The sequence below is a fragment of the Stenella coeruleoalba genome, assembly GCF_951394435.1.
Source record: "Stenella coeruleoalba genome assembly, chromosome: 6".
Lineage (NCBI taxonomy): Eukaryota > Metazoa > Chordata > Mammalia > Artiodactyla > Delphinidae > Stenella > Stenella coeruleoalba.
Genome location: NC_137151.1, coordinates 101,532,694 through 101,557,103, shown reverse-complemented (window position 1 = coordinate 101,557,103; position 24,410 = coordinate 101,532,694). Strand labels below are relative to the sequence as shown.

The following is a 24,410-nucleotide window of genomic DNA, read 5'->3' as shown; positions in this document are numbered from 1 at the left end:
GAGTTTCTTTTGGTTGCAAAGTAGAGAGACTTTCAGGCTAGGGTTTTTTAATAAGGATAGAGTCGGGAGTAGAATACAGAAGAACTTCATGGAAATCCTAGAATAGGAACTGTGATATGGCTGGGCCTTCCAGAGTCCAGGATCCCCAAATCTTTATATCCAAGTGTGTTAATTATCTATTGCTATGTAATACATTACTCCAAAATTTAAAACATTTATTTCACAGCTTCTGGGGGTCAGGAATTTAGGCATGGCTTAGCTGGGTGCCTCTGGCTCAAGGTTTCTCACAAGGCTGCAGTCAAAGTGTTGGTTGGAGCTGCAGGCATCTGAAGGCTTGACTGAGGAAGGATCTGCTTCTCAGATCATTCACATGGCTAGTTGGCCGGCTTTAGGTCATTAATGTCTGTTGGCTGAAGACAATAGTTCTTTGCCGTGAGGGTCTTCCCAGCTCACAACATGGCAGCTGGTGCTCCCGAATGAGAGGGGTGACAAGGTGGAGGCCACAGTATCTTTGTAACCTAATGTTGAAAGTGGCATCCCATTATCTCTGCTGTATTCTGTTTGCTAGAAGCAAATCACTAAATCCAGTCCACACTGTAGAGGAGAGGATTACACAAAGGCATGAATACCAGGAGATGGGTATTATTAAGATCACTTTAGAAGCTGCCTATCATACCAAGTAAGCCCTAGAGATCTTACCAGAGTTTTTGTGTGTATGTTTTATTCTAGTTCTCTACCATAAAGGTTCCTTAGCCACTGTCAATGTCTACATTTCTTTCCCTTCTCTTTTTTCTACCAACTCCATTTCTTATCTCTTAATCTATGTATCTTTTTTCTGCTTCTTATTTTTAGTTTCTCCTTATCTTTAGTTTATCCAGGGCCTAAGATGAATTCCACTGCTTCTTCTTATTTCACCTTCTGCCCCTGCTGCTAGCCACTTTGATTATATCCTTAGCACCCTGTTCAAATTTTTGAAAGAGACAAGGTGGGTAAGGAGGAGATAGAGTATAATATCTTTTGAATATGATTACCTCAGAGAGAACTGTGATTAGGGCAGTTTCTCTCAGAGAGCAATGTAGTTATTTAAATACTATTGTAGATGTTCATAAATTAGAAGTTATAGGTCATTGAGTGATCAAGTGACAGACCGAGTCTTGAAAAAAAATTTCCCAATGCTAGCTTGTTTTATAATTATTTTTCTATTTCTCATAAAAGTAGAGTGCAAAATACACTTTTAAAAAGAAAACCCAATATTATGGTTATTTTTGTTTTCCTATTTGTTTTGGATTTAGAATAAATGAAAATCTGTTATATATAAGATTTATTATTTTTGAGGCAATATATAAAAGTGTATAAATTTTAAGACAGAAAATTATACAGAAATCTACATTTTTTTGGAGACATTATACAGTAAAATATAAAAAAGGCAAACATTTATTTTTATCACACAGGATTAACAACGATTAACATTTGCTCATATTTCATTTAATCTTTTTCCCCCAAGTAATAAAATATTGTAGTTAAAATTCAGCTCCTCTTAAAACACCACTCTTAGTTCTGTTTCATGGAACTTACCTGATGCAACTACTGTTACAACTTTGGTGGGTATTTTTCTGGTTCGTCTTTTATTCTTGTAAACACATAAACACACACATGTATATGTACATAAGTATGGTATGGTTTTGTGTTTGTGTTTTATTTATATGGTACCATACTATATATAATCTGCACCATTTCTTTTTTTTTAAACTTTATTCTGTTTTTGAGGTTTGTCCATATTGATACATATAGATCTAGGTCATTTTTTTTAAACTGCTATTCTAGTATTCCATCATGTTTTAATATCCATTCTCTCACTGTTAGATGTCTAGGTTACTTTGAAAGAGTGTTTTGCTCATACAAACACTGATCTCTTGTGCACCTGTGACAAACACATTTTCCACATTATTGTCAAATTATAGAATCAATTTATAGTTGAAACAGATGTGAGAAATCTTATTTACCCATGTTCCCATGGTAAGTGATATTTTCAGACTTACCCTCTTTTCAGTTTGGTGATTAGAAAACTGGTCTCTTGCATTATTAATCTGCATTTCATTTATTACTGGTAAAGTTGAGTATATGTTTAATGACCATTTGGATGTCATCATCTCTGAAGTGTCCGACTGTTGTAACCTTTGCCCGTTTCTAGGAGTTCTTAATATATTCTGGATACTAATCCTTTGTCTATTGATATATGTTGCAGTTATCTTCTCCTAGTCTATCACTTGCTTTTAACCCTGTGTGTAGATTTTTATTTTAATTGCATAGAAGTTTTTGTGCCTTTTTTTCCTTTTGATCATTCTTATTAGTCTTTGCAAAGAATCAGCGTTAGGTTCTGTGTTTTTAAACAAGAATGAAGGGTGTAGAGTTACAGCTACCTCCTGGGGACATACAAGTATGGGAGTGTGGCCATTCAAATGGCTATTAACTGTCATGTGCATTGAAACAAAAATTATGGAGTGTCATAGTTCCAAAGTGCCTTCAAAAACTTTTAATTGTTAATGAAGAAAATTTTTTTCACTAACTCTTCAATCTTCATAATTTTTTCATCATAATTTTTAATAGTACTAGATTAACTTTTTTATGAGTCAGAATATATGGTTTTATACTTTTTTAATAAAATAAAATTTGTTTAATTATGGAATTAATCTTTAGTGTCATCTGTTACATTCCCCCCTATTTTTCAGGCAGGAGTAAGAGCTTCTATAATGATAATTGATGACTATCCATTTGTGAAAAGGAAAATAATGATTGAAGATGATTTTTCAGAAAAAAATTTTTTGCACATTGCAGGTTAGGCTAGTTTTTACTACCACATTATTTTTAGCACCTGTGAAATTGTATACTTTTTTTTTTTTTTTTTTTGCTGTGCTGTGAGGCTTGTGGGATCTTAGTTCCCCGACCAGGGATTGAACCCTTACCCTGACAATTAAAGTGCAGAGTCCTAACCATTGGACCACCAGGGAATTCCCAATTATATACGTTTTTTGTAGTTCAGTTCACTTATATCTTATTACCTTATTTCCTACATTTTAGTTATTATTAATACTGTTCAGATTGTGAAGTTTAAATTGAGAAATGAAGGTTTTGAGCAATTTATTATACTTTATAAAAATAATACTTTTGGCTGAAAGTGTGGGATTGACTCACATTTTCAAGTATGAATCCCAGGTTGGATTTTTTTCTTTTAACTCTCACCAAACATTGTCCAAAAAATGGAATCGTGAGATGTAATTGCATTCCCAAATATTTGTCTAACTCTTAAATACTAGGCACTGTGCAACTTTCATTTGAGTTTTGGGTGTTAGGCCCACAGTCAGAATGGAGAATAGTCCTTATTGAATTCCTTATGAGCTAGCAAAGAGCAAAGATAATGTTAGGAGTTGGGAAATAGAGGAGGAATTTAGTTCCATTCACTTTTTAATCAGAGACATTGAAAGTGTTGCCCTTGGGGAAAGTATAAAACTTTTTTCTTGATATTTGATCATTTATTTTTACATTATTTTAGGTTTGCAGTAATTATCTGCAGGATTCGCCATGACCCCAGCTCTGAGGGAGGCAGCAACAAAGGGTATCTGCTTTTCATCTTTACCAAGTACCATGGAGTCGGACAAGATGCTATACATGGAAGGTCCAAGAACGGTAGATGAAAAGCTAAAAGGAGACACTTTCTCTCAGATGCTGGGATTTCCAACTCCTGAACCTACTCTTAGCACTAATTTTGTGAATTTAAAACATTTTGGCTCCTCTCAGTCTTCAAAACATTACCAGACTGTTCTTTTAATGAGTTCTAATGCTACATTAAATAAATACAGTGAGAATTATAAACAAAAGAAATTAGGGGAACCCCACTGCAATAAGCTGAAAAACATACTGTGTAATGGTAGCAACATTCAGCTCAGTAAAATCTGTCATTCTCATTCTGAAGAGTTCATCAAAAAGGAACCTCTGTCAGATACCAAAAGTCAGTGCATGACAGATGTACAAATTATTTTGGATTCAAATATAACCAAAGACACTAATGTAGATAAAGGACAACTGAAAAACTGTAAGTGGTACCAAAAGAATGCACTTTTGGATAAAGATAGTGACGCTGAGATTAAAAAGGGTTTATTGCACTGTGCTCAAAACAAAATTGGGCCTGACCACTCAAACGTGCCTATTAGTTCCTCAACTGCTGAAAAAGAGGAGGAAGTGAATGCTCGTTTACTTCATTGTGTAAGCAAACAGAAAATTTTACTTAGCCAAGCTAGAAGAACTCAGAAACATTTGCAGATGCTCCTGGCAAAGCATGTTGTTAAGCACTGTGGTCAGCAAATGAAATTTTCTATGGAACATCAACTCCCCAAAATGAAGATTTTTCATGAACCTACCACAATTTTGGATAACAGTTTACCTAAATGCACTGAAATTAAACCAGACATCAACTTATTGACTGCAGAGAATAAATTGTGGAATGATACAAAAAATGGCTTTGCACGGTGTACAGCTGCAGAAATCCAAAGATTTGCACTGTCTGCTACAGGGCTGTTGTCTCATGTTGAAGAGGGTCTGGATTCTGATGCAACTGATAGCAGCTCTGATGACGATTTGGATGAATATACCATTAGAAAAAATGTGTCAGTGTAAGTGCAAAATTATTATTAGACCTTTTACTGTTCTGTATATAGCAGCAATTTTGTCTTGATTTCAAGATATGTTTAAAAGAAATAGATTTTCTAAAATCTTAATGCCATAATCTTTAAGTTATAAAACTTTGGTGAATTTTTAAAATGTTTCTTTTGTTAAAAATGACAGTCTGTTAATATATACATACTATTTAAAAATAAGTTACCCAACTGCTCTATCTAGGGAAAAAACCCAGATAGGAATAATGAAAAATAATTAGCTATAAATATGTATTTTTCCTGTTCTTGAATAGAATAGGCTGTGGACAGGGCTTAAAATTTTGCTTAAGTTATCTAGCCAAAATGTATAGCTAAAAAAATTTAAAGTCTGCGTAGGTAGCCCTCACTGGCTTCAGGAGTTTATCAGTTGGCAGTACATATAAATTGACCTGCTAGTTAGAAAATTTTTTTTTAACTATTTATATGCTCGTATTCACAGCTTTCAGCTCTGGTCTTTACCAATTTAGTCAATTTTTGCTAGATTAATATAACCAAAACAAAATTATAATGTCAGCTCTTAGATACCTATTGAATGCTTATTATGTGCTGGACCCTAGAGATTCAGTGATAGACAAAATATTCAGCCTCTACCCTCTTGGGAATCTGCTTCAAACAGAGATACCTAGATATTTTATAAAACGAAACAAAACAAAACAGAAGCACAGAGAAAAATAGTTTTACCTATCATACCATTTTAATACTCCAGAACAGTTCTGATAGAAGTTTCTGGGATGATGGAAATATTCTATTTCTGTGTTATCCAGTAGGCACTAGTCTCATGTGGCTATTGAGCACTTGAAATGTGGCCAGTACAACTGAAGAACTGAATTTTTTTTAATTTATTTATTTATTTATTTATTTATTTATTTATGGCTGCGTTGGGTCTTCTTTGCTGCGCGCAGTCTTTCTCTAGTTGCGGCGAGCGGGGGCTACTCTTTCATTGCGGTGCACGGGCTTCTCATTGTGGTGGCTTCTCTTGTTGCAGAGCACAGGCTCTAGGCACGTGGGCTTCAGTAGTTGTGGCTCGCGGGCTCTAGAGCGCAGGCTCAGTAGTTGTGATGCATGGGCTCAGTTGCTCTGCGGCATGTGGGATCCTCCCGGACCAGGGCCTGAACCCATGTCCCCTACATTGGCAGGTGGATTCTTAACCACTGTACCACCAGGGAAGCCCAGAACTGAATTTTTAATTTTATTTAATTTGAATTAATTTTATTTTAAACAGCCAGCTAGAATATAGTTTCTAATCTAGCTTTCAGAGAATCTGTTAATGTCCCTAAATTGATGCAAAATACTGTGTATATATGTGGCATTTGGGGAGGAAGAAGTTCATCATTTTTATCAAATTCTCAAAGATAAGTGAGAATCATTATAGAATTAGAAGCGGAATACATTAATTTTTACTAATAAGTAGAAGGTCAGTATATTAATTTTTATAGTAAGGAGTAAAATGTAAAACAAAGTGAGCATTCCAGGCTTTTTGGTGTTCTGTTATCACTATATTTGAAATGGATTTGAATGAGAGCTAATAGTTATTGAGGACATATTTTTCTAACTGGCATTGTGCTATTTACTTTACATTTGATATATTATTTAATCCTTTCAACAACCATGGGAGGTAATTGTTGTTATCTTTATTTCACTTAATAAGAAAAAGGCTCAGCATGGCTAAGTGACTTGCCTATGGTCAAAAAGCCAGATAAGTGGTGGAGCTAGGCTTCTTGCCCATGTATGTGAAACTTTAAACCTATGCACTTTCTGTTGGACCATCCAACTTTGTCAACATTATATCAATGATGCTTACACATTATTAAGCAAGTGTGTTCTATAAGAAGTCCAGAAATTTATCAGGTTTTCTATTTATAATGCTTTTGAAATAATTCAATTTAATAACATTTAGTAGGTAAATGCTGTAAATTATTTACATTTTGTTGTTGAGAAGAGCTAATGGGCAGGGTTTCTTTTTTTTTTTTTTTTTTTTTTGCGGTACACGGGCCTCTCACTGCTGTGGCCTCTCCTGTCGTGGAGCACAGGTTCCGGACGCGCAGGCTCAGCGGCCATGGCTCGCGGGCCCAGCTGCTCTGCGGCATGTGGGATCTTCCCGGACTGGGGCACAAACCCGTGTCCCCTGCATCAGCAGGCGGACTCTCAACCACTGCGCCACCAAGGAAGCCCTAGGGCAGGGTTTTTTATTATTGAAATATAATTGATGCACAATGTTATGTTAGTTTTGGGTATGCTGTGTAGTGATTTGACATTTACATGCATTTTGAAGTAATCACCAATATAAGACTAGTAACCATCTGTCCCCATACAAAGTTATTACAGTATTATCAACCATATTCCTTATGCTGTATATTACATCTCCGTGCCTTATTTGTTTTATAAATGGAGGTATATACTTCTTTAATCCCCTTCACTTCTTTCCCCCACCACCCCACACCCTCCTCCTCTGGCAACCACCTTTTTACTTTCTGTATTTATTAGTCTGTTTTTGTTTTGTTCCGCTTGTCTTGTTTTTTAGATTCCATATATGAGATCATATGGTATTCGTCTGACTTATTTCACATAGTATAATACCCTCTAGAGTCATCCATATTGTTGCAAATGGCAAGATTTCATTTTTTATGGCTGAATAATATTCCATTGTATGTATGTGTATATATATAAAAAAAACTTCTCCATTCACCTATGGATAGGCACTTAGGTTGCTTCCGTGTCTTGGCTCTTGTAAATAATGCTGCAATGAACGTGGGGGTGCACATATCTTTTCGAGTTAGTATTTTCATTTTCTTCGGATAAATACCAGGGAATGGATTGCTGGATCATAAGGTAGTTCTATCGTTAAATTTTTTGAGGAACCTCCATACTGTTTTCCATAGTGGCTGCACAAATTTACATTCCTAACATTAGAGCACAAGGGTCCTTTTTCTCTGCATCCTCATCAACACTTGTCATTTCTTGTCTTTTTGATAATAACTATTCTAATGGTGTGAGGTGATAGCTCATTGTGGTTTTGATTTGCAGTTCTCTGATGATTAGTGATGCTGAGCACTTTTTCATGTGCCTATTGGCTATCTGTATGTCTTTTTTGGAAAAATGTCTATTCAGGTCCTCTGCTCAGTTTTTTTTTTTTTTTTTTTTTTTTTTTTTTTTTTGCGGTACGCGGGTCTCTCACTGTTGTGGCCTCTCCCGTTGCGGAGCACAGGCTCCGGACGCGCAGGCTCAGCGGCCATGGCTCACGGGCCCAGCCGCTCCGCGGCATGTGGGATCTTCTCGGACCGGGCCAACACCCGTGTCCCCTGATCGGCAGGTGGACTCTCAACCGCTGCGCCACCAGGGAAGCCCCACTCTGCTCAGTTTTTAATCAGGTTGTTTGTTTTTGATGTTGAGTTGTATGAGTTCTTTGTATATTTTGGATATTAACCCTTTATCAGATATATCATTTGCAAATATATTTTCCCATTTAGTATTCAGCCTTTTGATTTTTTGATAGCTTCCTTTGCTATGCAACTTAATTTTAAGCAACTTAAAGGCAAGTACTACTTTTTCTGTCATTGTATACCCAGTTCCTAGCACTGTCTGCTTTTTAGTGGTTGTTTGGTGTTGGTTGAGTGAATGAATGAATTTTTCTGTATTTGTATATGTAGCTGTAAAGGTACAAAAATCAAGGTTGGCAGTCTGTAAAATTTTCTCTTTCTATATGTTTTATTTTTTCTTTTTCCATTCTGCAGTATATCTTTACTTGATTTTTCCCTCCTTTCTTCCTTGGTCTCTTGTAACAAACTGGTCACAAAATGTATCTTATACATCTTAGAACCCGCATGAGTGTGTGTTGAATGAATGAATGAATAAAATATACCAAAATATGGACATTTGAAAGTCATTATTTTATTCTAATATTTAAAATTTTAATTTTGATAAGTAAAATTGATATGTGTATTATGCTTATCTTAAAAATCTTAGATTATATGATAACTAATGTCTTTTTTTTTTTAATTTATAGCCCATATAAGAAAAACAAGTTCCTTCATTCCATCACTCTGATCAGGAAATTTACCTGTGAAGGAATATGATGGTTTTAAGAAATTGGAAAGTACTCACATTAGCCATTACCAGTTATTTAAAATATATATTTATATGTAGACAGTAGATTAATTTATAATGACATTACTGATACACTTTAAAGATAACTTGTGGCTGAAAGACTAATGTGCATTAGGCACTTTTCTAAAAAGTCAATTTACTTTGCAAAGCAAAACAGGAGGACTTTATATTTTTTGTAGGTTTGAGATATAATCCTTATAATATGAATGGAAACTCCCCCCTCCATGTTCTGTCTCTTTGGTGAAGGAACACAAGTTATGGACATACTTGTGTTACAGTCGTGGCTTGCTCTGTGACTCTGAGCAATGGTTAGGTTATTCTTAACCCACTGAATCAGATTCCTCTTTTTTGGTCTACCTTAAAGAGTTCTGGAGATGATTAGATGAAATAATAAATATAAAGTACCTATGCCTAATAAGGCACTGAGTTGATAGCCAATAAAGAGTGCCTTATTAAGCAGTTTATGGTTGTGGAAGACTGGAGCTTAATATCCCATGGAAAACTTGGGGAGCCAGTGTAAAATACATGCCTGAGTTAACCATTTGAGAGGTGAAGAAGCTGGAGTATTTGTACATCAAATCCCGTCAGTTACTGGGTGAAGACTATTCCTGGTTTTACTAATTCCCTGGCAGTCCTGTTCTGCCACTTGAGTGACAAAGACCGCTTAAGCACCACCAACAAAAAGCCCTCAAAGAAATGCAGGTGCTGGCAGTTGGAAGTCAGGTCTGTGTCTGCTGAACTGGTATGTGTGAAGGGATGTGGGTGGGTTTGACACACTGTGTTACAATTATGTTACCTCTCATCTGGTGGTAAGGCATTAGAGTTCTAGCTTTTATTTATTTATTTTTTCTTCTCTTCTGGGAAATGATGATTAGTTACTTTCTTCCAGGATGCATGTGGGAAAACTCATAGATTTTAACACAGACATATTCTGATCCTTCAATGTTGTAAGAAAAAGGAAGAAACATGGCTTCTTTTCTTATCTGAGGAAATCTGCCAGTATCTTCCAAATCACTCAACCATCTTGGGTGTTTGGAGAAAAATCTCTTCATTTTTCCATATTAGTTTCCATGTATTCAAATTTTCTTTTTAGTTTTTACTTCAGTATGTAAATTGGCTATCTTGATAAGGAAATTCTTTTAAACAAAATCAGATATTTACTAAGAAAGAAGGGAGAGTTGTTTAATTATAAGCTGTGAGGTGACTCTTTCTAGATTGAACGATGGGAAAGAGCTAAGTAAATAATTTCTTGCAGAGCTGCAGAAATGAATACTCAGTTTTCTGTATAAACACTTCCTATTTTGCCAGTAGAAAGAAAAAAACCAGGTGATGAATTTCCCTTTGAGAAATTTGATAAATAGGAGTATGAGCTCAGTGTGACATTCAGAGAGTAAAGAGACGAATAACATTATATTAATAAATTGCAAATGAGTACTTTTATACTTGTATAATATCAAGTTGACAAATTGTTTTGTATTTATCACCTTTTTTTTTTTTTTGTGGTACGCGGGCCTCTCACTGTTGTGGCCTCTCCTGTTGTGGAGCACAGGCTCCGGACGCGCAGGCTCAGCGGCCATGGCTCACGGGCCCAGCTGCTCTGCGGCATGTGGGATCTTCCTGGACCAGGGCACGAACCCATGTCCCCTGCATCGGCAGGTGGACTCTCAACCACTGCGCCACCAGGGAAGCCCCTTAGTTTTTCTTTTACAGAAAGTCATATAGTTGGAATCATATAGTATATAGCCTTTTCAGATTGGCTTCTTTACTTAGTACTATGCATTTAAGTTTTTCCCTTGTCTTTTCCTGGCTTGATAGCTCATTTCTTTCTAGCACTGAATAATATTCCATTGTCTGCCTATAACCACAGTTTATCCATTCACTTGTTGAAAGGTGTCTTGGTTGCTTCTAGGTTTTGGAAATTATGAATAAAGCTGTTATAAATATCTGCATGCTGGTTTTTGTGTGGACATACATTTTCAATTCATTTGCGTAGATGCCAAGGAGTCCAATTGCTGGATTATATGGTAAGAGTATGTTTAGTTTTGTAAGAAACTGCCAAACTGTCTTCCAAAGTAGCTATACTATTTTGCATTCCAGCCAACAATGAATGACAGTTCTTATTGCTCCACATCTTTGCCAGCATTTGGTGTTGTCAGTGTTTCAGATTTTGGCTATTATAACAGATGTGTAGTGGTATCTTATTGTTGTTTTAATTTGCAATTCCCAAATGACATATGATGTTGAACATCTTTTCATATGCTTACTTGCCATATATATATATCTTCTTTGGTGAGGTGTCTGTTCAAGTCTTTTGCCAATTTTTTAATTGGGTTGAGTTTTAAGAGTTCTTTGTATATTTCAGATAATAGTCCTTTATTATATATATCTTTTGCAAGTGTTTTCTCCCAGCCTTTGGCTTGCCTTCTCATTCTCTTTCAAGTGTCTTTACAGAGGAGAAGTTTTTAATTTTAATGAAGTCTAGCTTATCAATTATTTCTTTCATGGATCATGCCTTTGTTTTGTCTAAAGTGTCATCACCATATGCAAGGTCACCTAGATTTTCTCCTATGTTATCTTTTTGGAATTTTATAGTTTTGCGTTTTACATTTAGTTCTATGGTCTTTTTTTTTTTGTGGTACGCGGGGCTCTCAACGCTGCGGCCTCTCCCATTGTGGAGCACAGGCCCCAGATGCGCAGGCCCAGCAGCCATGGCTCACGGGCCCAGCCGCTCCGTGGCCTGTGGGATCCTCCCGGACCGGGGCATGAACCCGTGTCCCCCGCACCAGCAGGCGGACTCTCAACCACTGCACCACCAGGGAAATCCCTATGATCATTTTTGAGTTAATTCTTGGAAAGAGTGTAAGGTCTATGTCTAGATTCTTTTTTTTTTACATGTGGATGTCTAGTTTTTCCAACACTATATATTGAAAAGACTGCCTTTTCTCCACTGTATTGCTTTCACATCTTTGTCAAAAACCAGTTGACCATATTTTTGTGGATTTATTTGGGGGCTCTGTATCTGGTTCAGTTAATCTATTTGTCTGTTCTTTTGCCAATACCACATTGTCTTGATTACTGTAGCTTTATACTAAGTCTTGAATATGGATAGTGTCAATCCTCTGACTTTGCTGTTCTCCTTCAATATTGTGTTGGCTATCATGGGTCTTTTGCCTCTCCATATAAACTTTAGAATCATTTTGTTTATTTCCACAAAATAGTTTGCTGGCATTTTGATTGGCATTGCATTGAATCTATAGATCCAGTTGGGGAAAACTGGTATACTGACAATATTGAATCTTCCTATCCATGAACATGGAATTTCTCTCTAATTTTTTAGTTCTTCTTTGATATCTTTAATCATAGTTTTGTTGTTTTCCTCATATAGATCTTATACATATTTTGTAAGATTTATACCTAAGTATTTCATTTTGGGGGATGGTAATGTGCTTTTAATTCAAATTCTGCTTTTTTACTGCTGGTATATGAGAAAGCAGTTGACTTTTGTATATCAACTTTGTATCCTGCAACCTTGCTGTAATTGCTTATTAGTTGTAGGCTTTTTAAAAATGATTCTTTTGGATTCTTCCCATAGATAATCATGTCATCTGTGAACAGAGTTTTATTTCTTCCTTACAAACTTGTATATCTTTTATTTCCTTTTCTTGTCTTTTTGCTTTAGCTATGATTTCCAGTACAATGTTGAAAAGGAGAGATGACGGGATATCTTGTCTTGTTCCTGATCTTAGTGGGAAAGGTTCTACTCTCTTACAATTAAGTATGATATAGCTGTAAGTTTTTGGTAGATAATCTTTATCAGGTTGAGAAAATTCCCTCTTTTTCTAGTTTACTAAGAGTTTTCATTGTGTATGTTGTACTTTGTGAAATGCTATTTGTGCACCTATTGGTATGGTCATGTGATTGTTTTCTCTTTGATGTGATATGATGTAATGATGTGATATTGATATGATAATATGATGCCTGTTGATATGATAGATCACATTAATTGATTTTGAATGTTGAACCAGCTTTGCATACCTAGGATAAATCCCACTTGGTTATGGTATGTAAGTCTTTTTATACATTTTTAAATTCAATTTGCTAACATTTTGTGGTTCTTTGTGTCTATCTTCATGAGATTGTAGTTTTCTTGTAATAGCTTTATCTGGTTTTGGTATTAGGGTAATGCTGACCTCATAGGTGAGTTAGGAAGTAGTCCCTCTCCTTCTATCTTCTGAAAGAGATTCTAGAGAATTCGTAAAATTTCTTCTTTAAATTTTTGGTAGAATTTATCAGTGAACCCATTTGGGCCTGCTGCTTTCTGTTTTGGAAGGTTACTAATTATTGATTTAATTTCTTTAACAGATACAAGTCTATTCAGATTGTCTATTTCTTCTTGTTTGAGGTTTGGCAGATTGTACCTTTCAAGGAATTAGCCCATTTCCTCTACATTATCAAATTAGTGGACTTAGAGTTGTTCATGTTACTCCTTGATTATCCGTTTAGGGTTCATAGGATCTGTGGTGAAGTCTCCTCTTTCATTTCTGATATCGGTAATTTCTGTGATCTCTCTTTAATTCTGGTTATCCAGGACAAAGGCTTATTGACTTCACTGATCTTTTCAAAGAACCATTTTTTGGTTTTTTTGATTTTTCTCAGTTGATTTCGTGTTTTCAGTCTCATTGATTTCTGCTCAGATTTTTATTATTTCTTCTACTTACTTTGGATTTAACTTGCTCTTCTTTTTCTAGTTTCCTAAAGTGGAGCTTAGATGGTTGATTTTTAGATCTCTCTTATTTTCTAATGTATGAATTTAATGCTATAAATTATGTTTTTTCTCTTAGGCTTTTCCCTGTAAGCAGTGTTTCCACTGTATCCCACAAATTTTGAGACTTGTATTTGCATTTTCCTTTCATTCATAGTATTTTAAAATTTCTACTGAGATTTCTTCTTCACTCCATGTATTAATTAAAAGTGTGTTGTTTAATCTCCAAGTATTTGGGGATTTTCCAGTTAACCATTCTGTTAATGATTTCTAATTTAATTCTATTGTGGCCTGACAGCAGACATTATATAATTTCTGTTTTTTAAAACTTGTTGAAGTGTGTTTTATGGCCCAGAATATGGTCTGTTTTGGTGAATGTTTAATGTTAGCTTGAGAAAAATGTGTAATCTGCTGTTGTTGGATGAAGTAGGCTATAGGTGTCAATTATATCCAGCTGATTCCTGGTGCTGTTGAGTCATCTCTGTCTTTACTGATTTTCTGCCTGTTGGATCTGCACATTTCTGATAGAGGGAATGTTAAAGTCTCCGATATAATAGTGGATTCATCTATTTCTTCTTGCAGTCATCTATCAATTTTGCCTTACATAGTTTGATGCTCTTTGTTAGATGCATACACATTAAGGATTGTTATCTTCTTGAAGTGTTGACCCTTTTATTATTATGTAATACCCCTCTTTATCAATGATAACTTTTCTTGCTGTGAAGTTTGGTCTGTCTGAAATTAACATACCTACTCCCACTTTCTTTTGATTAGTGCTAGCATGGCCTAACTTTCTCTGTCTCTTCAGTTTAGTTTTTTTTTTTTTCTTTTTTTTTTTTATAGTATAGCAGTTATTTATTAGTGAGATAAATGGTTACAATTCTCCCTCTGGACCTGTTTAGCCTTGTACATAAAACAATTATTATTATTTTTAATTGAAGTATAGTTAATTTACAATGTTGTGTTACTTTCAAGTCTACAGCAAAGTGATTGAGTCATATATATATATATATATATATATGTATATATTAGATTATTTTCCATTATAGGTTATTACAAGATATTGAGTATAGTTCCCTGTGCTATACAGTAGGTCCTTGTTGTTTACCTATTTTGTATATAGTAGTGTGTATATGTTAATCCCAAACTCCTAATTTATCTCTCCCCCTCCCTTTTGGTAACCATAAAATTGTTTTCTGTGTCTGTGAGTCTATTTCTGTTTTGTAAATAAGTTCATTTGTATCATATTTTAAGATTCCACATATAAGTAATATTATATGATATTTGTCTTAACTCTTTCTGACTTACTTCACTTAATATGATAATCTCTAGATCCATTCATGTTGCTGCAAATGGCATTATTTTATTCTTTTTTTATGGCTGGGTAACATTCCATTGTGTATATATATACCATATCTTCTTTATCCATTCATCTGTTGATGTTGCTTCCATGTCTTGGCTATTGTAAATAGTGCTGCTATGAACACTGGGTGCATATATCTTTTCAAATTAAAGTTTTCTCTGGATATATGCCCAGGAGTGGGATTGCAGGATCATATGGTAACTCTATTTTTAGTTTTTTAAGGAACTTACATACTGTTCTCCGTAGTGACTGCACCAATTTACATTCCCACCAACACTATAGGAGAGTTCCTGTTTCTCCACACCCTCTCCAGGATTTACTATTCGTAGAGTTTTTAATGATGGCCATTCTGACTGATGTGAGGTGATACTTCATTGTAGTTTTGGTTTGCATTAATATAATAATTAGTGATATTGAGCATCTTTTTGTGTTCCTGTTAGCCATCTGTATGTCTTCTTTGGAGAAATGTCTATTTAGGTCTTCTGCCTACTTTTTGATTGGGTCGTTTGTTTTACTGACATTAAGCTGTATGAGCTGTTCGTATATTTTGGAAATTAATCCCTTGTTGGTAGCATTGTTTGCAAATATTTTCTCCCAGTCCGTAGGTTGTCTTTTTGTTTTGTTTATGGTTTCCTTTGGTATGCAAAAGCTTTCAAGTTTCATTAGGTCCCATTTGTTTATTTTGTTTCTATTTCCGTTACTCTAGGAGACAGATTGAAAAATATATTGCTGGGATTTATGTCAAAGGGTGTTCTGCCTATATTTTCCTCTAAGAGTTTTATAGTATCTGGTCTTACATTTAGGTCTTTAATCCATTTTGAGTTTATTTTTGTATATGGTGTTAGAGAATTTTCTGATTTCATTCTTTTACGTGTAGCTGTCCAGTTTTCCCAGCATCACTTATTGAAGGGACTGTCTTTTCTCCATTGTATATTTTTGCCTCCTTTGTTATCGATTAATTGACCACAAGTGTGTGGGTTCATTTCTGTGCTTTCTATCCTGTTCCATTGATCTATGTGTCTGTTTTTGTGCCAGTACTATATTATTTTGATTAGCTTTGTAGTTTAGTCTGAAGTCAGGGTGCCTGGTTCCTTCAGCTCCATTCTTCTTTCTCAAGACAGTTTTGGCTATTTGGGGTCTTTGTGTTTCCATACAAATTTCTAAGTTTTTTTGCTCTAGTTCTGTGAAAACTGCCGTTGGTAATTTGCTAAGGATTGCATTGAATCTGTAGATTGTCTTGGGTAGTATGGTCATTTTAACAGTATTGATTCTTCCAATCCAAGAACATGGTATATCTTTCCATCTGTTTGTGTCATCTTCAATTTCTTTCATCAGAGTATTATGGTTGTTTCCTTACTTTCTCTTTTAGAGTATAAAAATGCAACAGATTTCTGTATATTAATTTTGTATCCTGCAGCTTTACCAGATTCATTGATGAGCTCTAGTAGTTTTCTGGTAGTGTCTTTAGAATTTTCTGTGTATAGCATCATGTCATCTGCAAACAGCGACAGTTTTATTTCTTCCTTTCCAATTTGGATTCCTTTCATTTCTTTTTCTTCTCTGATTACTGTGGCTAGGACTTCCAAAACTATGTTAAATACAAGTGGTGAGAGTGGGCAGTCTAGTCTTGTTCCTGATCTTAGAGGAAATGCTTTCAGTTTTTCATCATTGAGTATGATATTAGCTGTGGGTTTGTCATATATGGCCTTTCTTATGTTGAGGTCAGCTACCTCTTTGCCTGGTTACTGAAGAGTTTTTATCATAAATGTTGAATTTTGTCAAAAACTTTTTCTGCATCTATTGAAATGATCATATGGTTCTTATGCTTCAATTTGTTAATGTGGTATATCAGATTCAGTTATTTGCAGATATTGAAAAATCCTTGCATCACTGGGATCCCACTGGATTATGGTGTGTGATCCTTTTAATGTATTGTTGGATTCGGTTTGCTAGTATTTTGCTGAGGATTTTTCATCTATTTTTATCAGTGATATTGGCCTATAATTTTCTTTTTTTTTGATATCTTTGTCTAGGTTTAATGTCAGGGTGATAGTGGCCCAGGGTGATAGAGTGAGTTTGGAAGTGTTCCTTCCTTTGCATTTCAGGAATAGTTTGAGAATGATAGATGTTAAGTCTTCTCTAAATATTTGGTAGAATTCACCTGTGAAGCCATCTGTTCCTGGACTTTTGCTTGCTGGGAGTTTTTAATTACTGATTCAATTTCGTTACTGGTAGTTGGGCTGTTCATATTTTCTGTGTCTTTCTGGTTCAGTCTTGGGAGATTGTACCTTTCTAAGAATTTATCCATTTCTTCTAGGTTGTCCATTTTATTAGTGTATAGTTGTTTATTGTAGTATCTTATGATCTGATCTATTTCTGTGGTGTCAGTTGTAACTTGTTCTTTTTTCATTTCTGATTTTTTTAATTTGGACCCTCTCTCTTTTTTTCCTGATGAGTCTGGTTAACAGTTTATCAATTTTGTTTATCTTTTCAAAGAACCAGCTTTTAGGTTCATTGATCTTTTCTGTTTTTTATTTTAGTATCTATTTCATTTATTTCTGCTCTGATCCTTATGATTTGTTCTACTAATTTTGCGTTTTGTTCTTCTTTCTCTGGTTGCTTTAGGCATAAGATTAGGTTGTTTATTTGAGATTTTTCTTGTTTCCTGAGGTACAGTTGTATTGCTATAAACTACCCTCTTAGAACTGCTTTTGCTGCATCCCATAGGTTTTAGATTGTCATATTTTCATTTGTCTCTAAGTATTTTTTGATTTCCTCTTTGATTTCTTCAATGATCCAGTGATTGTTTAGTTAAACATATTGTTTAGCCTCCATGTGTTTGTGTTTTTTGCAGTTGTTTTTTTTCTTGTAGTTGATTACTAGCCTCATAGTGTTGTGGTCCAAAAAGATGTTTGATATGATTTCAGTTTTCTTAAATTTACCAAGGCTTGCTTTGTGGCCCAGGGTGTTATTTGTCCTGGAGAATGTTCCATGTGCACTTGAAAAGAATGTATATTCTGCTGCTTTCAGATGGAATGCTCTATAAATATCAATTAAGTCCATCTGGTCTTAATGGGTCATTTAAGGCTTGACTTTCCTTTTTGAGTTTCTGTGTGGATGATCTGTCCATTGATGTAAGTGGGGTGTTACTGTCACCACACTATTAATGTGTTACTATCAATTTCTCCTTTTATGTCTGTTAACATTTACCTTATCTATTGAGGTGCTCTTATGTTGGGTGCATATATATATTTCCAATTGTTATATCTTCTTCTTGGATTGATCCTTTGATCATTATGTAGTGTCCTTCTTTGTCTTGTGACAGTCTTTATTTTAAAGTCAACTTTTTATGACATAAGTATTGCTACTCTGGCTTTCCCTTGATTTCCAGTTGCATGGAATACCTTTTCCCATGCCCTCACTTTCATTATGTATGTGTCTCTAGATCTGAAGTGAGTCTCTTGTAGGCAGCAAATATATGGGCCTTGTTTTTGTATCCATTCAGCCAGTCTGTATCTTTTGGTTGGAGCATTTAGTCCATTTACATTTAAGGTAATTAATAATGTGTATGTTCCTATTCCCATTTTGTTAATTGTTTTGGATTTGTTTTTGTAGGTCTTTTCCCCCCCTTTCTTCTTTTACTCTCTTTTCTTGTGATTTGATGATTGTCTTTAGTGTTATGTTTGGATTCCTTTTTCTTTTTTGCGAGTATATCTGTTATAGATTTTGTTTTGTGGTTATCATGAGGTTTTTCTATAGGAGTGTGTGTATATATATATATATATATATATATATATATTTTTTTTTTTTTTTTTTTTTTTTTTTTTTTTTGCGGTACGCAGGCCTCTCACTGTTGTGGCCTCTCCCATTGCGGATCACAGCTCCGGACACACAGGCTCAGCGGCCATGGCTCACGGGCCCAGCTACTCTGTGACATGTGGGATCTTCCCGGACCGGGGCATGAACCCGTGTCCCCTGCATCAGCAGGTGGATCTCAACCACTGTGCCACCAGGGAAGCCCACAGAGTGTATATTTTTATGTGCTTGTTTTAAGTTGCTGATCTCTTAATTTCAAACACATTTTAGATACCCTGCATTTGTGCTGTTGTCCCTTTATGATTATTGTTTTTGATATATTTTACATCTAATTGTTTTGTGTATCCCTTAACTGTTTATTGTGGATACAAATAATTTTACTACTTTTGTCTTTTAACTTCCCTACTAGCTTTGTGCATGGATTATTTCCTACCTTTATTCTATGTTGGTCTTTACCAGTGAGCTTTTCCAGTTTGTAATTTTCTTGTTTCTAGTTGTGACCTTTTCTTTTTTGCCTAGAGAAGTTCCTTTAGCATTTGCTGTAAAGTTGGTTTGGTGGTCCTGAATTCTTCTAGCTTTTGATTGTTTGTAAACCTTTTGATTTCTCCATCAAATCTGAATGAGAGTCTTGTTGGGTAGAGTATTTTTGGTTGTAGGTTTTTCTCTTTCATCACTTTAAGTATATCATGTCACTCCCTTCTGGCCTGCAGAGTTTCTGCTGAAAAATCAGCTGATAGCCTTATTGGAATTCCCTTGTGTGTTATTTGTTGCTTTTCCCTTGTTGCTTTTAATATCCTCTCTTTATCTTTAATTTTTGTCATTTTGATTACAATGTGTTGTGGTGTATTCCTCTGGGTTAATTCTGCATGGGACGCTGCACTTCCTAGACTTGGGTGATTGTTTCCATCCCCAGGATAGGGAAATTTACAGCTATTATCTCTTCAAATAGTTTCTGAGGCCCGTTCTCTTTCTCTTCACCTTCTAGGATCCCTATAATGCAAATATTAGCATGCTTCATGTTGTCTCAGAGGTCTCTTAAACTGTCCTCATTTCTTTCCATTCTTTTTTATTTCTATTCAACAGCAGTGATTTCCACTACTCTGTCTTCCATCTCACTGATCTGTCCTTCTGCCTCATTTAGTCTACTCTTGATTCCTTCTAGTGTATTTTTCATTTCAGTTATTCTTCAATTTTGTTGTTGTTGTTGTTGTTGTTTGTTTTTTTGTGGCCACACTGTGCAGCATGCGGGAATCTTCATTCCCTGACCAGGGGTTGAACCCATGCCCTCTGCATTGGGAGCACACAGTCTTAACCACTGGACCACCAGGGAAGTCCTGTATTTTACAATTCTGTTTCGTTCTTTATATTTTCTAACTCTTTGTTAAAAACTTCTAATTTCTTGCTCTATGCATCCATTCTCCTCCCAAGTTCTTTGATCATATTTATGATCATTACTGTCAACTCTTTCTCAGGGAGACTGCCTATTTCCATGTCACTTTGTTCTTCTTTTGTGGTTTAATCTTATTCCTTTGTCTGAAACATATTACTCTGTCACCTAATTTTGTGTAAATTGCTATTTGTATTTTTATGTATGTGGTAGGTTGGTTACATTTCTTGACCATGGAGAAGAGGCCCTCTATAGGAAACATTCTATGCATCCCAGGAGTGCACTTCCCTCTCGACACCCAAGGTCCAGGAGCCAGCTGGTCCCAGGATAGTGTCTGGCCTGCATTTGGGTGGAGCTGGGTTTTGGTCCTCTGGTGGGCAGGGCTGTATTTAGGGGCATACCTAGATGTGGCTGTGAGCTTAGGAAGTCTTTAGGTAGCCTGACTGCTGATTGGTGGGGCTGTGTTCCCACCCAGTTTGTTGTTTGGTCTGAGGCATCCCAGCACTGGAGCCTGCAGGCTGTTGGGTGGGGTCAGGTCTTGGTGCCAAAATGCCAGCCTCCTAGAGAGCTCACTTGCTGATGAATGCTCCATGATATATCCACCACCAGTGTCTATGACCCTGGAGTGGGCCACAGCCACCCCTTACCTCCCCAGGAGACCCTCCAAAACCAACAGGTAGGTCTGGCCCAGGGTCCCATCAAATTACTGCTTTTTCCCTTAGTCCTGGTGTGTGTGAGCCTTTGTGTGTGCCCTTTAAGAGTGAAGTCTTTATTCCCCCCAAGCCTGTGGAGCTCCTGCAATCAAGCCCACTGGCCTTCAAAACTAAATGCTCTGGGGGCTCCTCTTCCTGGTGCCAGGCCCCTAGATAGGGGGGACTCACATGGGGCTCAGAACTCTCCTGTGGGAGAACCTCTGTAATATAGTTATTCTCCAGTTTGTGGGTCACCCACCAGTGGTATGGGATTTGATGATATCACGAGTCTGCCCCTCCTATAAGTCTTGTTGTGTTTCCGTCTTTATGTCTTTAGTTGTAGAGGGTGGTTGTTCTGCAGATTGTTGTGATTTTGGTGTTCTCATGTTGTGATTTTGGTGTTCTCTTATCTCAGGAGATAAGCTTAAGGTCCTTCTACTTTGCCCTCTTACTTTTAACCTATATGTGTCTTTATATTTAAAGTGGGTTTCTTGTAGACAACATTTAGTTGGGTCTTGTGTTTTGATCCACTCTGACAATCTTTGTCTTTTAATGAGTGTATTTAGACCATTGATGTTTAAAATGATTATTGATGTAGTAGCTTAATATCTACCATATTTGTCACTGTTTTCTATTTGTTGCTCATGTTCTTTTCTCCCATTTTTGTCTTCCATATATTTTCTGGCTTTTGTAGTTTTTTGCGTTTTGCAATTTTAATTGAACATTTTATATAATTCTACTTTCTTTCCTGTCTTAGCATATCAGTTATACTTCTTATTTATTTTTTTTAGTTGTTACCCTAAAGTTTGCAATGTATTTTTATAGCTAATCCACCTTTACTTTCAAATAATACTATAACTCTTCCCAGTTACTGCAAGTACCTTATAATCACAAAAAATCCTGTTGTCTTTGTCCCTTGTATCACTCCTGTCGTTCATTGCATTTATACATATAAGCATATGTAGGCATTTATAAGCACACACACATGTGCATACCTAATTGGTTACATTGTTGCCATTGTTATTTTGAACAAACAAATCCATTATCTGTTAGATCCATTAAGAATAAGAAAAATAGAACTTATTTTACCCTTAGTTATTCTCCAGTGTACTTCTTCTCTTTATGTATATCTAAGTTTCTGACTTAATTTTTCAGAGAAGGAAAATTGTTTTCTTTTAACATTTGGCATACAGGGGAATGATGCCAATAATATGTGGAATTCGGCTTGGATTCTTTTCCCCTAAACAAGTTCGAACCTGTTATTGTTTTGGAGAGATCAGGGGCAAGCTTTTTCACAACTAAAGAGAAAGCGTTAGTAGTATAAGAAAAATGCTGAATATTCTGTAAAAGTAACCTATAATACAATAAGGTGCTGGTTTATTGGCACCTTAACAATTTTAACAAAAAATTGCTGTATATTCTACTATATTAAAAGATCTGAGGAAGTTGCAAGTTTTGTTGAAGAAGTTGTAAAGATAGCCTTTATCAATTTCTTTTTAATACAAAGGAACTATCACCAGATGATATTTTTAATTTTTATTAAACTGGTCTCTATTAGAAGTGAATGTCTTCAAGGACCCACATCAAAGGAAAAAACGAGCTCCAGGAAATGAAGCTTTAAAGGATGGACTGACTGACTCTTAATACAAATGCCAGTAGAAACTCAACTGTACTCATATTTTTATACGGCTTGTTATTGTTTTGTTAGGACTCCATAGTCCTTAATTCCATAGATTTTGAGTCCTCTCACTCCAATTCTACTTTTTCCATAGGTTTAGCTCTTTTTATTTTACAGAACATGGAGTTATTTAGGAATGCATATATGCTGTTATAGCAGAAATGCCTGCACTCAATTCTGAGTTAGTGGTAGCCACCTTTTTGAGTAACAAGGGTAGTCTAATCCTCTTTTATCTCATTTATTTTCAGTGCTCATCATAGTGGCTGGCAGGGCTATCCCAAGCCCTTTTGTGTGCAGTAGAAAAAAATGCTCCTTCCTCTGAGTAGGTTTAGGTTTTTAATTGCAGAGCTTGGAGTACAAAACTCTTGCTGAATTAGTCCTGCTTGCCCTTTCAGCCAGGCCTTTATGCAGTGTATAGTTTGGAAGCACTATAACATGTCCTGGCTTCCTGAACAAAAGAGTCATGCACACATATAAACACATGCATGTACACACACACACACACACACACACACACACATACACATACACACAGTGCTTGTTGAACTGATGATGTGCATGACTTCACACTGTTTTTTAGCAAATATATTTTGATTAGTTTAGAAATCATTTATTTCCTTTATTTGTATGTCCCTAATTGTTAATTTTGATGTTATGTGAGGATTTTAAAAATACAGGTAAGACAATTTAACAGACTATTAACTTTCAAAATTCTTTTCATACAAGAGAAAGGGGGGAGTGGTATTGATAGAATGTATAAATATTCCCCAGCCTCTCCATTTTTTCTTTCTCTCTTCCTTTCTTTGAAGGGAAGGGGGTGATAGATGGTAGGAGAGCAAGACCAACTATGCCAATCTAATGTATAAATTCTTTAAACTAATACAAAAAATTTCAGTTTAGTTAGATGACAAATTGGGTTTTGCCAGATTTCTAGGCAGAATTGCACAATATATTAAGATTGTGACTCAAAGCCACATTCAACAGGTGGAGTAAAAGTCCTCTCTTTCGGTTCCAGATGTGGTTCCTTATATGCGGTGACCTATAAACCCAGAGACAACTTTTCTAATGCTTTTACCTTGTTTCTTGTATGTATGTTGAAGTAGGGACAGGAAAGCTACAATAAAACTCCTACTGGAAAGAGAGAAGGATGGGATACACATGAAAGTTCCTAGTCCTTACAATAATTAATAAAACTTCTTGCTTTGGAAGTAGAGTAAGGTCTTGATAGGATCCTAATTCTGCTTTCTGAGAGAAGTTCCTTTGTCCTTTGTTTTCCATAGTCCCTGACTTTGCTTTTTTAGGAATTATTCCTTAATCGGAAATGGGTGTTGGAGAACATACCCTTATTTGAGGCTGCCCTGGATTCTCACCCTGTGTTCTGTCAGTGCAAACTTGGGCTCCCTGGGTAGAGCATGCTAGACTTGCGGTATTTTTTGCTAATAGAGTTGCCTCAAAAATGTAAGTTTCAATTCTGTTTGCCTCCAGTCAGCTATGTGTGAAAATACCAGTACCAAAGATCTCACTTGCTCATAATTGCTAAGCCTACAAACTAGTTACTTTACTAGTTATTTTCCTCAGAGCATCCAACTCTCCCTTAACTTAATAACTGATACCTTGTGGCCACCTGAAACAGTACATTTGGGTAGGGGTTAATCTGACTTTTGCTCCTAGGCAGGCTCTCGTTATGTGGCTTAGAACTCTTAAGAGAAATTGTTGGAATACATTTTTGTGTGTTAGCTGTAGAGAAGCAACTGGCTTTTCTATTCCTTCAATGTACCCTGTATTATTGGATTATCCATTAAGTTAGAAGTAGGCTATAGTCAGAGAGCCTTCCTAAGCAGAGTTGTATTCTTTTTTTTCTCTGCTTGTAAATGAACTAATTCTTGCCTAAATTCATTC

The 24,410-nt window shown here is 35.8% G+C and overlaps 1 protein-coding gene across 1 annotated transcript in view; it reads left to right on the top strand.

The window, feature by feature from the left end:
• The window catches only part of KANSL1L (KAT8 regulatory NSL complex subunit 1 like), a 145,816-nt gene that overhangs the window by 11,955 nt on the left and 109,451 nt on the right, over positions 1-24,410 (top strand). The window contains 2 exon segments of the mRNA XM_079925208.1: positions 2,734-2,835; positions 3,551-4,667. Of these exon segments, the coding sequence (XP_079781334.1) occupies positions 3,580-4,667 (1,088 nt within the window). The 5' untranslated portion in view covers positions 2,734-2,835; positions 3,551-3,579.